Source organism: Falco naumanni, chromosome 21 (assembly GCF_017639655.2).
Source record: "Falco naumanni isolate bFalNau1 chromosome 21, bFalNau1.pat, whole genome shotgun sequence".
NCBI lineage: Eukaryota > Metazoa > Chordata > Aves > Falconiformes > Falconidae > Falco > Falco naumanni.
The window spans coordinates 529,866-542,689 of record NC_054074.1 but is presented as its reverse complement, the minus strand read 5'-3'; the positions used below and the strand labels follow the sequence as shown (position 1 = coordinate 542,689).

Here is a 12,824-nt window from a genome sequence, read left to right as displayed (position 1 = left end):
AAGGCCTCTTCAATTCCCAGGACAGAAAGGAAAAAAAACAAATAGAGCCTCCACATCGTATCCATTTCAGCATTCCTCAAGTCCTCGATAATTAGTTCTCATTAACTCTCATCACAAAATGAAGTTGCTTATAAATAGGAGATTGGTGGCCTTCCATAAAGTTGTATGATGACAGCCAAATCGAGGTCTTAGACAAAATCATTAAAAGGAAAAGAAAACAAAGGGCATATCGTGTTGAGTAAGTTATCTGAACTTTTGCTTTCCATGGATAGTAACTTTAAGCAATGACCAAAACCAGTTCCCATTCTCCTTTAAAAAGCAAGAGAGAAAGTTTATGAGATAGTTTTCAGACAGATCTTGATGCCCTACTGTAGAAATGGGATCTAGAAAAGTAGTATCTAGGGATCACTTGTTTCTACTTTAATTGAAGTCCATTTTCATTGTGGAGTAACAGAAGAGCATATTTTTTTTTAAAATATTATTTATTATCACTAATGACACAAAGCAATCACTCAATTCAGTAATAAAGGACCCGTGCAAAACACGCAAACAAAAAGCACCCAAAGCCTGCTCTCAAACCTGATTTATAAAACCATCAGAATAGAGACCTCCAAGATAATAAACATCACAGGTGTGTTAGTATTTGTACATCACACAACATGTTTCACAGTTGAAATGTATAGAATACCTTTCTTTGGTTTTCCTGTTCTTGATGTCTGGCTAGGAGATTGTGGCATTCCTATATCCATTTAGGGAAAGGCATGTCAAGGACAGACTGAACAAGGACACCAGAATAAATGTGAATTCCCAGAAATCTGGAAAACCTAACCAGTACATTAACAAAGCTGTAGCAATGGGAGAATGTACTGTGACCATCAGCCTACTCTACAGTTACAAGAAGTAGAAGCCAAACCTATCACAACCTACAGAACTCTACTCTTAAGGGACAGTGTCAAACAGTGTAACTTAATTTACTTGCTCCATTGTAAAATACCTATATTCCAATATTTTGAAACACTGAAACAGATTCTTGGCAGTTTACAGTACTGCCAACTTTGAATTTCTCTCAGCTTGACTAGTCCTTGCCCAGCACTGACTGCCAATGCAATTCCTTCATATTTGTAGAGTGTTTTATATGTACGGCACACTCAAAATCCCTCCGTCTAAGCATCCCAAAAATCTGTAGGTGCCAACAAACTTTGGAGATACGCTAGCCAGTTGTGTCGATGGTGCCGGATGCAAACACAGCCCCCTCCTACCTCAGTTTGAAGGTAAAATCCCTGCATATATTGATTTGACCATGCTGAACTGTTCACATAGAGAAGCTACGCCACCAGCCAGAACGCAGGCATGACAAGCAGTCAGAGTGAATACCCTGTTCCCCCAGGGCTACAGGGCAGGCCACAACTGGACCAGAACGGGTGCACTGACTGGTGTGAGTGTCACGCATGTGTGCTTGTGTGTGTACGCGTGTCTATGTGTTGTGGAACAGAAGCTTTAGAATATAAATCACCATCCGCCTGCTCTACTCATCCTACTTTGTTGGGTAGCTGCAATAACAGAACCACACCATTCATTGATATAAAAAATAAAATTTTACATATCAATGAATGGTGTGGTTCTGTTATTGCAGCTACCCAACACCAAATGTCTGTGTGACAAGGCCATAACATTTGCCTCAGAGCAACAGGGAGTCCTGCTTACATTGATGTTACCACAAATACATGGAATGGATGTGGCAAGAGGACTCCTATCAAAAATACACATGTAAGAGTTAAAAAAAGGACCTCAAGATTGATTTATATCTCCTGTATCACTTTTTACGAAAATTGAGAAATGAAGAAGCAATGTGAAACACACTGAAGCACTTGTTTCTTTTCCAAGAGCTCTATGATGAAAAACCAACGGTTTCTGTAGGGACTCAGGGAAACGCTGAAGGAACAATACACCAATACGCAGTGGGGCAGCTAAAAAAAGCTGCCACTGAAGACATACTAGAAATCTGAACCCTCGCTTTTAGAAAAAATGCATAATTACTTTTTGCCAAAGAAATTCCAGCTTCAAATCTGAAAAGTCTGTCATTCGATATGCTAGAGGTGGAAGCCATTCATTTGGAGGTTTTTGCAAGTCTGTCTGTAATCAACAAAAAGGTTCATGTTCTGACAAAAAGTAAACACTCAAATAAGCATGAGCCAACTTCTTAAATATACCGACTTGCTCACTAGAAGCGAGTATTTTGAAGAATGTTCAACAAGTGCAAAAGGAATAAGGACTACATTGAAGATCCCAGAAAAACAGGAATGAAGAGCAAGATTAAAACAAAGAATTCAAAGTGGGTATTCCTCCGTTGTCTCACGATCAGTTGAGCTTCTCCTCTAACAGGGGCTTCAAAGCTTCCACTGCAGCCTATCAAAGGGACTCAGGATGCAGGACCTGTGCTTTGTGGGTGCAAGCAAGAGACTGCAGAATCAATGCCACCAAGTGCTCCCTGCACGCTACTAATCCCTCTCACTCAACAGGCCGGGGTCATTTTCTAGGAGACTGAGCACAAGGAGAAAAAGATTCGTACTACTCAAGAAAAACAAGCCCTACTATAAACAGTTTGAGAACACAGCACACTCTTTCTCCTCCCAAGTCCTTAACCCACATAAATATGCTCTTCACACTTACTAGGCCTCTTCAAGTGAGGATTTCCCATAACATTGTTGACTTATGCTAGTAGTATTACTGTTTTCAAGGAACCGAGCAAATTACTTGGTTCAAGAACCCATGTTTCCCTGAGGGTGTGATTCCAAAATGAATATACAACAGTATTATTCTTCAAGCCACATACTTTAACATAACCCAGGCCTGTCAGTCATCACAATGTGGTACCACAGCAATTATCTACGTGCACAGGAGGCAGTCACAGAGTGCTGTTTGGGTAAAAGCAACATTTTCTTGATTAAACTACCTGTACCATGCGCTTTCCAAAAACAAAATAAAAAAAAAAAAAAACCCCTCTACATCTTCCTTCAATCTATCAAGAAACTTTACAAATCTCTGACTAGATCAAAGCAACTATTCCTAAGTCAAAGGAACAAAGTTTGGCTCTAAATTAAACTCCCCTATCTGGGAAAAGTGAATTCGGAAAAATATCCCATGTTTTGCTCATATTTCATGACATATTTAAAAAAGGAGTAATAAACTGTGTTTGAACACTGTCTGCTGCCCATTTGCCACAAAGTTCTGATGTAACACCCTTAAAAAAACCAGAAAGGATAGAACTTCCCACTGTAGGGCCTGAGAGGTAAAGATCAAACTGTCTTGTACTATATTAAAAGATTAGTTTTCTGAGATTCCTCTAGGGCTATATGAGCTCGTAAGCATAGACTGGATCTTAAAAATTAAGGAGTTGGTTTTTTTAATTTAAAATGAACTCACTGAAGGAGCTAATTTTTTGATAACAAGGCAATTCAATTGTTTTTCTGGATCACAAGGTAATGTAGATTTTTTAAAGTTTATTTCATAAAATTACTGGAAGGAAAAGAAAAGTGTTATTTATTTTTACTGGAAATCAAACTATGTCCGTGAAGATACAATACACACAGAAGCTGCATTATTGTTTCTAACAAAGTGACTTTTCCAAGACGATTTTTCCTAAGTATGTCTCTACAGCACCTACACAGAAACAATCGTAACTGATGCTGAGAAATAAGACAACTCACTAAAGGCAGCTTAGTGCAGGTGAAACTATTAATATTAAAACACCACTGCACAAACTCAGTGGAAATCAACAAGACATGTACGGTCCTGCTCACTCATCTGTTGCTTCCCAACTACAGGAAGATGAACAACTACTCAGGATGAACCTTTTGCAATTCATTTTCACAATCTGAATGGCCATCTACAGGTACAATACACACCCAAAACCACTCTCACCTAGTTCCTTCCCTGTCCCCCTTCTCTCTCTGTATGAAAACCTATACAGATGGGCAATCTGGCAGGCAGAACGCAACAGCCCGGTACGTGGGCCCGTAGCACACAAACCGCAGCTGCCTTCACCCCTGACAAGAAGCACCTCCAACCAGCAACAAGTCAGCATATTCACAAAGCTTCTTGCGCTACCCCACCTGATGCCTCCACTAAAGTCAACGGCGAACACAGTGAGCGCTGACAACACAAACCCCCTAAAGAAAAGGCCACAGTGATTTTCCTCGTGAGCTCCTGCGTGATTAAAGATCCTACCTCCTCTGTCCACAGCAGGTGCACCCAACGTCAAGCCAGCAGCTCTGGCCCGGTGAGGAATGCCAGGTACTGTGTCGCCTTGTGCACCACCTTCGTCTCTGTCTCCCCGGAATGCGTATTCCACCAGTTGTTTACGAAGACTATATAGGGAAAGAGAAGAAACATATTTGGTAAAAACAACCACATACTTGCTTATACAGTTTAATAGAACAGTTAACAGCCACTTATCCACCCTACACGTATTCATAGCCGTATGAATTCATATACTTGTATGCATTCACTGAGAGTAATACACACAGAACTTACTGCACGACTACTACCTACTTCAATGTTCACTACAGTCATGTTCACTCTAGAGGTGCATATCGACACCTACGAAGCTATTAGCTCCAGCTCGGCACAATATTTTCAGCCTAGCTGTTAAGCACACATAACCACCTCAGAGAAGGGATACGCACAGGTACAAAGCTACCCATAAGAGGGGTGAAACTGCTTAAGACTTTAACAAAAGGGATATGTTAGATCTCTGAAACAAAAGGCTGGTAGTTCCTGCTCATTGTAGTGGAAGTCAGTAAGGACAATGGTGCTGGTCTGAGGAGAGGACTGACATGCATTTCAGTTTGCCACGTTCTACCTCTGGGTAACTGTAGGATACAGACATGTTTTAGAGTTTGTATTGGGCAGGTGCAAGCTTAGCGTCAAAACTTGAAATCTACAGACAATTCAGGGTGGAAATTTTCTTCAACATCCAGATTAATACTAGACACAGGGAACGATACGTATCAGAAGATGTCACTGAGCACAGCTTCAGGACAGCTTTCAACACACCATTAAAACGTGCTGCTATTACCGAAAACACTCAAAAGCCACACTGACAACTGACAACCTATTCTAACAATAAAGTCAAAAATTTACCTAGAATATCCATGAGTAACAGCATAATCCTCAGCTGTCCATCCGTTAGTGTCTTTATGGCAAAGATCAGCACCATATCGAAGAAGAGCTTTTATTAAATTAAGCTGTCCACCAGATGCTGCAGTCATAAGTGGGGTTCTGAAACACCAAAAATATGTTATGAAGTAGATCATTTGACACAGACACTGTAATTATTTTTATTCCTATTTGCTCTCAAAAACTACTGTCCTCACTACTGAATGAACAAAAGAAAACGCAGTTTTCATTAAATATTAACAGCAACCATAAAATTCAAGAGGGAGTCAAAACAACCAAACCTTCAATCTTCAGACAAAGCTTCCACATAGACAACACTCACATACAAACTATGCCACTATGCAGGAGATGTTTTTTACAAACTGAGGCAGTGCTGCTGAGCTAACAGCATGTTTCCTGCCAGAAAGGCCACCACAGACAATGCCTTCTTGTAATCCTCAACGAGGAAAGCACCCACTGAGGTATGACAACAGCCAAGTGCAGATGTTCTTTCACAAGTCACACAGAAATAGCTGCTATGTGGCTCCCTGGGTTTGTTTTTTTTTTCAGAGTTCATTCTCAGGCCTCGAATAATCCAACCTAAAGAATACTGAAGAGACCCATGCAGAGTTTTGACAAACCGCTCACCTTTCACAGTGATCTCGAGCATGCACATCAGCTCCTCTCTGCAGAAGAAACTCTGCTATATCTTCATGACGTTCAGAGATAGCAAGAATAAGCGGAGTGTTTCCCTCCTGAAAGGGCAGATAAATACATTTAAAAATAAAAGTAAAAAAACAACCCTACAAGAGAAATACTAGTACAACTTTTTGAAAGAACTTCTTCAACAAATACAAAAATTTACCTTATTCCGAGCATCAATATTGGCATTATGCTCAAGTAACAGCCCCGCTACAGCTGTATTAGGAGATCGGACAGCAAGGTGAAGGGCAGTGTTGCCGTCAGCATCTGCCAGATGTGGGTTGGCACCGTGCTCTAGCAGAATAGCTACACATTCTTCTTGCTGGCACTGTACTGCCTGGGAACAACACACAAAAAAGGAAGAACTGCCAGCACTCTGTTACAATTGCCCCAGCTTCCCAATGCTGGAAAATAAGAGCACCTACAAAGCTGAGCTAACATATGCCTATTCCACGCTGATTACCAGATGCATGCTTCTACACAGAGCTGTGTAAAGAATCCTACCAGCCACCTCTCATTTAATGCACAGTTGACAAGCCCCACTTGAAAGAGCATAACTTATTCCACATACCTTCATCAGCGGCGATCTGTTATCACTGTCAGTAAGATTTAGTTTACACTTGTTTTCTACGAGATATGTAACAACGTTCACATGGCCATTCGCAGAAGCAAGATGCAGAGGTGTCCTAAAAATTAAACATATTAAATTAGCACAAACAGACAACTAGAGAAATAATTTCAGGCTCTGATAAATTGATATAACCACAAGTTTCACTTTGCACAAAGCAAGCTTAAGAAATGATTTCTCATTCTGTTACCAGTAACAGCAGTTGCGCACCAAACACCTGAGACTGGCCAGCAAAACCCCTCCGCAGCATCTGCTTAGTAAGCTGCCATTTCCTTCACTCTAGAACTTAATCTGCACAGATTCCTGGGCCCAGGCATTGGTCACTGCCTCCAGCAGGACTACACCTGTGGTGCAGCAAAAAAGACCAAAGTTTGGGAATCTGAGAACTATGGCAAGCAACCCTCTAAGTTCTATAATTATTCATGTGCCAGAAGTATCAGAGATGTAGATGGGCTTTATATAAAGAGTATTAGCGTTTCCCTGCACTTCAAGAATTTCTGCTTTTTCTCTAGCTTGCTTACTACTGCAACAAAACCAAGTACTCACTTGCACCAAAGCGCCCCCCATAACATGCAGCAAACCAGACAGAACACTGTAATCCTGAGTACAGGAAAGTAATACCTGATCCTTCAGATATGTATAACTACAATAGTCATAATAAGCCTACTACAGAGGAAGTCCTCTCCAGGGAGGGAATACTGTGTTTCCATAATACATGACCAGCATAAGAAAATGAAACACTTTTCTTCAAGTTAAAGCCTTGCCAGAAAGAAAAGGACTCCTTCAAACCACAGAACACCTTGGGTCTGATGTCAATTAACCAGCCTACTTGCACTGAAAGAAATTGCCCAGAAAGTCCTTGCATGTGTTTCCCCCTAAATCAGAGGCACAAATCAGCACAAGCTTCACGCTGTGCAAAGGCAAAGCACCTGCTGCTCTGCAGGACACCTGTCCCAACAGAGCAGAAGACAAGCTAGAAAACAGCTGGGACCTTCCTCCCTTGAAGATGATGCAGTAACAATCCCACAGTTCCTCAAGAACTGAGGGGAACACCAGCACTGGCTCTGAACCACATCACTGTAGGTAGGTCCGTCTTGTATTTAGGAAAGCTCAACCAACCTTGCTGAGGCAGAAGCACAACAGCTCCCTGGCTACGGGGGAATGGAAAGGGAGAGGTACACAAATGCAGTGGCAGGTGATGCAGAAACACAGTAATCTGTAATGCAGATACTTGTTACAGGGCAGCTGACATCCTCCTCCACTGCAACAAAGATGAGGATGAGAGAAATACAGAAAACTTCAAAGAATTTGTAATGTCTTGCTACAGACAGGGAACAGACTGGAGCACTGACAGAGGAGTAGCTCAAGAGCAACTACCACCACTTTTTGAGAAATTTCCATGGAAACATGCAGGATTCTTCATCTCTGAAGAAATGACTGGCTGAGATTATCTGAAAGCTAACCAGGACTGGTTATGAAGGAGTCCACAATCATGTGAAAGCTGCTACTACCAACCACTAGGAAGCATGACAGACGTGAAGTAGTCACTATCAGCTCTGCAAACAGAAAAGCCTTTAGAAAACTTGTGGACTTGTTGCTGTCCTCCTCAACCAAGCCTCTCAGTCTGTCAACAGGAGATGGCTCTACTTGGAGCAAGGCCTGCTGTGCTCCACAGAAGATCCACTTCAGGGAACAGGCTGGCAGAGAACATCAGTGTTCAGGGTTGCCTGTCCCTACGAGAGGCCTCCAGTAACACCGAAGTTCTTCTGCCACCCAGCCCTGGGGACACTGCCCAGATTCTGTTCCTGCTCCTGTTGCTGCTACGCTGATCACCTACAGAGTAGAGGAGAACTGCTGATGCCTGAGCAGCCACGAAACAACCCCACTGGGAAACAGCAGGTTGGCAGTACGCGCTTTGAATGGCCCTTGAGCCGACAACCCAGCAGCTACAAGCCAAGCAATGAAAGTGCTGGAGTTCAGTCTGACAGGCAGCTGACAGGGTAAATCTCCCTTAGCGATGAGCTCTGACCCAGGATGATGACTAGCTGGCATTGTGCCTACAGTGCTTCCAGCTCTGTGCTGACTTTTGCCCGTCTCTGTCAGTGAGGCTGAAGGTTTGGCTAGACCACCTCTGAAAGCTGCCTGCTCCTAACTGATGCTGTATCAAGCACACTTTCGGGAGGTCTTATGGGCTACAGGACCCACTTCATGGAAGGAACCTGTTGGTGTGATCCTTGCCATGTTCCTGGTGCAGGATTTTGCTTTTGGAAATCCTGAGCAGCAAAACTGAGATATTCATACAGCCAATGCACACATTTTTGCCGTTACTTTGCATTATTTCCTATTCTTCACCTCTGTTTCCAATGATACCAAGTCTTCCAACACGAAGCCCTGAAACGCAACTGCATCTGGTGGTCACTCACAAGCACTAAGAGGGCACAGGTGGCCTTGCAACCCTCATGGCTGGTACAGAGGGCAGTGGCTGCAGCAAGTAGGCAGGCTCTGTCCACTGAATTGCTCTCAGCCTCGCTTTTCGGCAGCTTTTCAGCACTGGGCATTATCATGGCAAAACCACCACAGTGCTCATCATAGTATGCTGCCTTTTCTCCCCTCCCCACCCCCCGGCCCTGGCTTGTTTTTTTTACCGTTTGTGACTGTATTTGTCCTGTTATAACACTGAGAATAGCCTGGCACACAGAAGGAAACCTTTCCAGAGGAAACAAAGCTTTCTAGACAAGATGAGCTTGAAACGCAAAAACTAGCGAAATTTCATACCAGGGTCTGCTAAGAGCTGGTGACTGACTGCTGACTGAATCAGCCACAGTGAATGGGAAGGCAGTAAGAAGAAAAAGAGAGAGACTTTCAGAACTATTTCCATAAATGCCATCGAGCACCTTGACTCTGGCAGCTTAAGTATGCACAAAAGTGCACTCGAGCCACCTTAGCCGGCATCACCCACCCTCCAGCTGCATAAACTAATACTGGCTGGCAACACTCAGGCACACAGCCCACGTGCTGACTGACTGCACTCTTCATTGCTTTTCCTACAAATCTAGACAGTTCCAGGTGTTTTCAGGGCAATAAGCTAGCTGGCTGGCAAAAGTCCAGTCTTCAGAAAAGACAGCCCAGGATGCTGAAGTACTCTGATTAAACCAGCATCCCCTCTGAATGTCAGGGATGTTTTGACTCAGAGTCTTTTCAGAAAAGGCATTAACAGCTCGACACATACAAGACCCAAAACCTTCAGCTGATTCCCTTAGGCTTACGGTGGATCATGAGGAGCTATGCTGCAGCCCAGGGCTTCTCCTTAAGATACAACTGCCAAGTACTTGCTGTGCTCGACTCAAAAGCACACATCCTAACACCTGCCAGAAGCAGCAGCTTCCTCTGCATGGCACTGCCCAGGTCTTCCAAACCAAGGCACTAATGAGCTGTACCAAGGCCACAGAGCAAACAGCAAAGTAACTGCCACCTAAAATCAGACTGATGTTGCTTTGGCTGCAACATCAGAGTCACAAAAGGCACATCGGGCAACCGTGCACGCAGCACCAATACACAGCACATTTACTATATGTGCTATAACCCTTTCCTAAATCCTTACCCTCTTTTACTCCCAGCTGAGGGCAGTGCAGCTTGCTCAGCTCAACTACTAACCCCCCATGCTGAGGCCTCAGAGGGGTAATGCAATTGCACTCTGCCCTTCCAAGCCTGCCTGGAGAATGGCCGTGAGGCTCCTTCTGCAACCCGCCCTGGCCAGGCTGCTGCCGGCCCCCCGCCGCTCCTGCGCCCCCAGGCAAGGCAACACCCCCGGGAACGAGGGCACGGAGGGGGCCGGGACAAGACGGGGGATGCTCGGCCGACTCCAAGGGCTCCTGGCAGCACAGGCCTGGCTCCCCGCCCAGGCTGAGGCTACCCGCAGCGATGCTGCCGTTCGCATCCCAGCGCCCTTGAGCTGCACCTGCGGGTCCCCGGCGCTGCCCGCAACCCCCCCACACCCCGCCCCAGCACCGCCCAGGCGCTGCTGCCCCCCCGCCGCTTACCGCTCCGCCGCGTCCCGCTCGTCGATGCCGCCATTTCTTCAGTCTCTGCCGCACCTGACCCAGGTCGCCACGGGCGGCCGCACGGTGCAGCTTGCCCAGGTCCTTCAGCCGGAGCTCGTAGGCACCGGTGGGGAAGGGCTTGGCGGAGCTGCCGGACGCTGCCGGCCGCCCCTTCTTCCTCCTCCCAGAACCCGAAAAACCTCTTCATCCCGCGGCAGGGGCGCGGGCACGGTCCCGCCTCAGGGAAGCGACGGCGGGAGGCAGCCGGTGGGCCGGGGCAGGGGCGGGGGATCGGGGGGCCCCCGGGGCAGGGGCGGGGGATCGGGGGGCCCCCGGGGCAGGGACGGGGGATCGGGGGGCCCCCGGGGCAGGGACGGGGGATCGGGGGGCCCCCGGGCAGCGGCCCGGTACGGCTGTCTACGGAGCGAACCACCAGAGGGCGGGAAGCCGAGCGCACAGGCTGCTCCTCAGCGCGGCAGCGGCGGACAGCGCCTCCCTCAGCGGCGAGCGCGGCGGTTAAACGGCGGCGGGCTCTGCTGGCGGGGGCGGGGTCCTGCTCCGGCGCGTGTCCAGCGCGAGTGACGTCACTTCCTGCCCCGCGGTGCCCGGCCGCGGCGCTGCCGAGCGGGGCCGGGGGGCAGCGAGAGAGGCCCGGCGGGTGGCGGCGGCGCTGCGCCCCCCGCAGAGCACTCGGGCCGCTGTCGGGAAGCCCGGGGGGGTGCCGGCGTACCGGGCAGCAGCAGCTCCCCGCTGGCCCCGGCGGGGCCCGCGCTGCGAGCACGCTGGGGGGCTCGGGCGAGTTGGTTTTAAAAGAAAAATGGCTCAAACTGGGAAAGCGCTTGTCGTTCAGGGCAAGGGCATCTCGTCAGGGAGTTATGGCCAAAGCAGCTCTGCGAGCAATTCGCCTCCTAGTTTGTTGAGCAGTCCTGCTTGTGTGCCATCGTTAGCCCTGGCAAGTGGAGTGCCAAAGGAACAAACAGCAAGGGTTAATATAGCGGGAGGGGGGGGCGGGGGGGGGCTGTAGGCATCATCTAGTTACCTGGCCTTGCCAGGACAGGGTCAGAAAGTGACTTGCCAGTAAATGTGGCCGAGCTGGCACTGCCACAAAAGAGCACAAGCGGCCACTGAGTGTATGGAAACATAGTCCAGAAATCAAAAGACAGGTCGTGCCTTTGGTATAGATTAGGAGGATGGTTCCCAACTTTTGTACTGCTGCGGTGATGCCGCTAGGTAGTTCAGCGTGGTGAAACCTTATTGTAAGTACCATAAGGTTTTTGGGTGATGTCGACAGTCAGTATACCCTAGATGGTTTGACTCATGGAACACCTTGGCAGCACACTTCTTCCTCTTAGAAACTGTCTCTTGCCAATGAGTTTGTGAAAAACGGAGAGATGGGAAAGAAATCCCTAAATTCAGAGAGAGGGACACACTTCACTGTGATTAGCGCTGAAAATATTGATTACAACAGGACAGGAATCTGGTACCACTTTTTAGGGAGGAAGATTCAGCCCTTTGAAATACCTTCTTTTTCTTCATCGCTAATAATGGTACAGCTCCTAAAACCTTCATTTTCCTTTCTGGAATGAGCCTTCACAGCTTTATCAAGCCTGTTCGCTCTGGCAGTGTTCTCCCGACCAAAGTGGCTGATGTACAGTCACTTTACTTAGCTGATCCTCAGTGTATTAGCAGCGTTCTGTTACTGTAGACGTGATCTCTAGAAGGAAAAGCTATAATAAATAATAATAATAAAATTTTAAAAAGACAGAAAAAAGACTTTTGTTGAAAACACAGCCAAGTAAATTCAGGTTGCAAAACCTGAATTCTATGAGTTTTGGGAAATGGCTATGAGCAGCAGCCATTTCAAGAGTACCTCTGTAATCAGTCTGACCATTTAATGGGGGAGAGCAAAACGCATTTTTTAATTGGGTGTATTTGTTTTCTTCCAGACATTAGAAGAAAGGCAGGAATTTATATACAAGGTGGCAATACAGAGTAAACACAATCCATCTCTGCTTTTTCCAGGAGGAAGTATTTCTTCTCTAGTCCTTTTCCAAGTGCACGCATGCTCAGCCACAAAAACTTGGGTTTTTTACAGCTCATTCCCCAGCCAAGACCAGGAGACTCTACAGTTCCTGTGCAATGTCAAATGTTTCAGAATGGTATTAACCCCCCCCGTGATTACCTACCAGTTTTAGTTGGTAGGGACTTTGGTAGCTGGGCTGGGCTGAAATTCAGTTTCAGCTTGGAAGCTAAGAGAGTGCTGATGGGTCCTGTGGATATAGTGTTATGGGCACAAC

The 12,824-nt window shown here is 46.4% G+C and overlaps 1 protein-coding gene across 1 annotated transcript in view; it reads right to left on the bottom strand.

Annotated features, from left to right (window-relative positions):
- Positions 1 to 10,735, bottom strand: part of LOC121080166 (ankyrin repeat domain-containing protein 26-like) — a 34,735-nt gene extending 24,000 nt beyond the window's left edge. Inside the window, 9 exon segments of the mRNA XM_040578038.1 lie at positions 689 to 739; positions 4,228 to 4,367; positions 5,143 to 5,280; positions 5,806 to 5,912; positions 6,023 to 6,196; positions 6,431 to 6,545; positions 10,528 to 10,559; positions 10,561 to 10,713; positions 10,715 to 10,735. Coding sequence (XP_040433972.1) covers positions 689 to 739; positions 4,228 to 4,367; positions 5,143 to 5,280; positions 5,806 to 5,912; positions 6,023 to 6,196; positions 6,431 to 6,545; positions 10,528 to 10,559; positions 10,561 to 10,713; positions 10,715 to 10,735 — 931 coding nt within the window.
- Between the last annotated feature and the right edge of the window lie 2,089 nt (positions 10,736 to 12,824).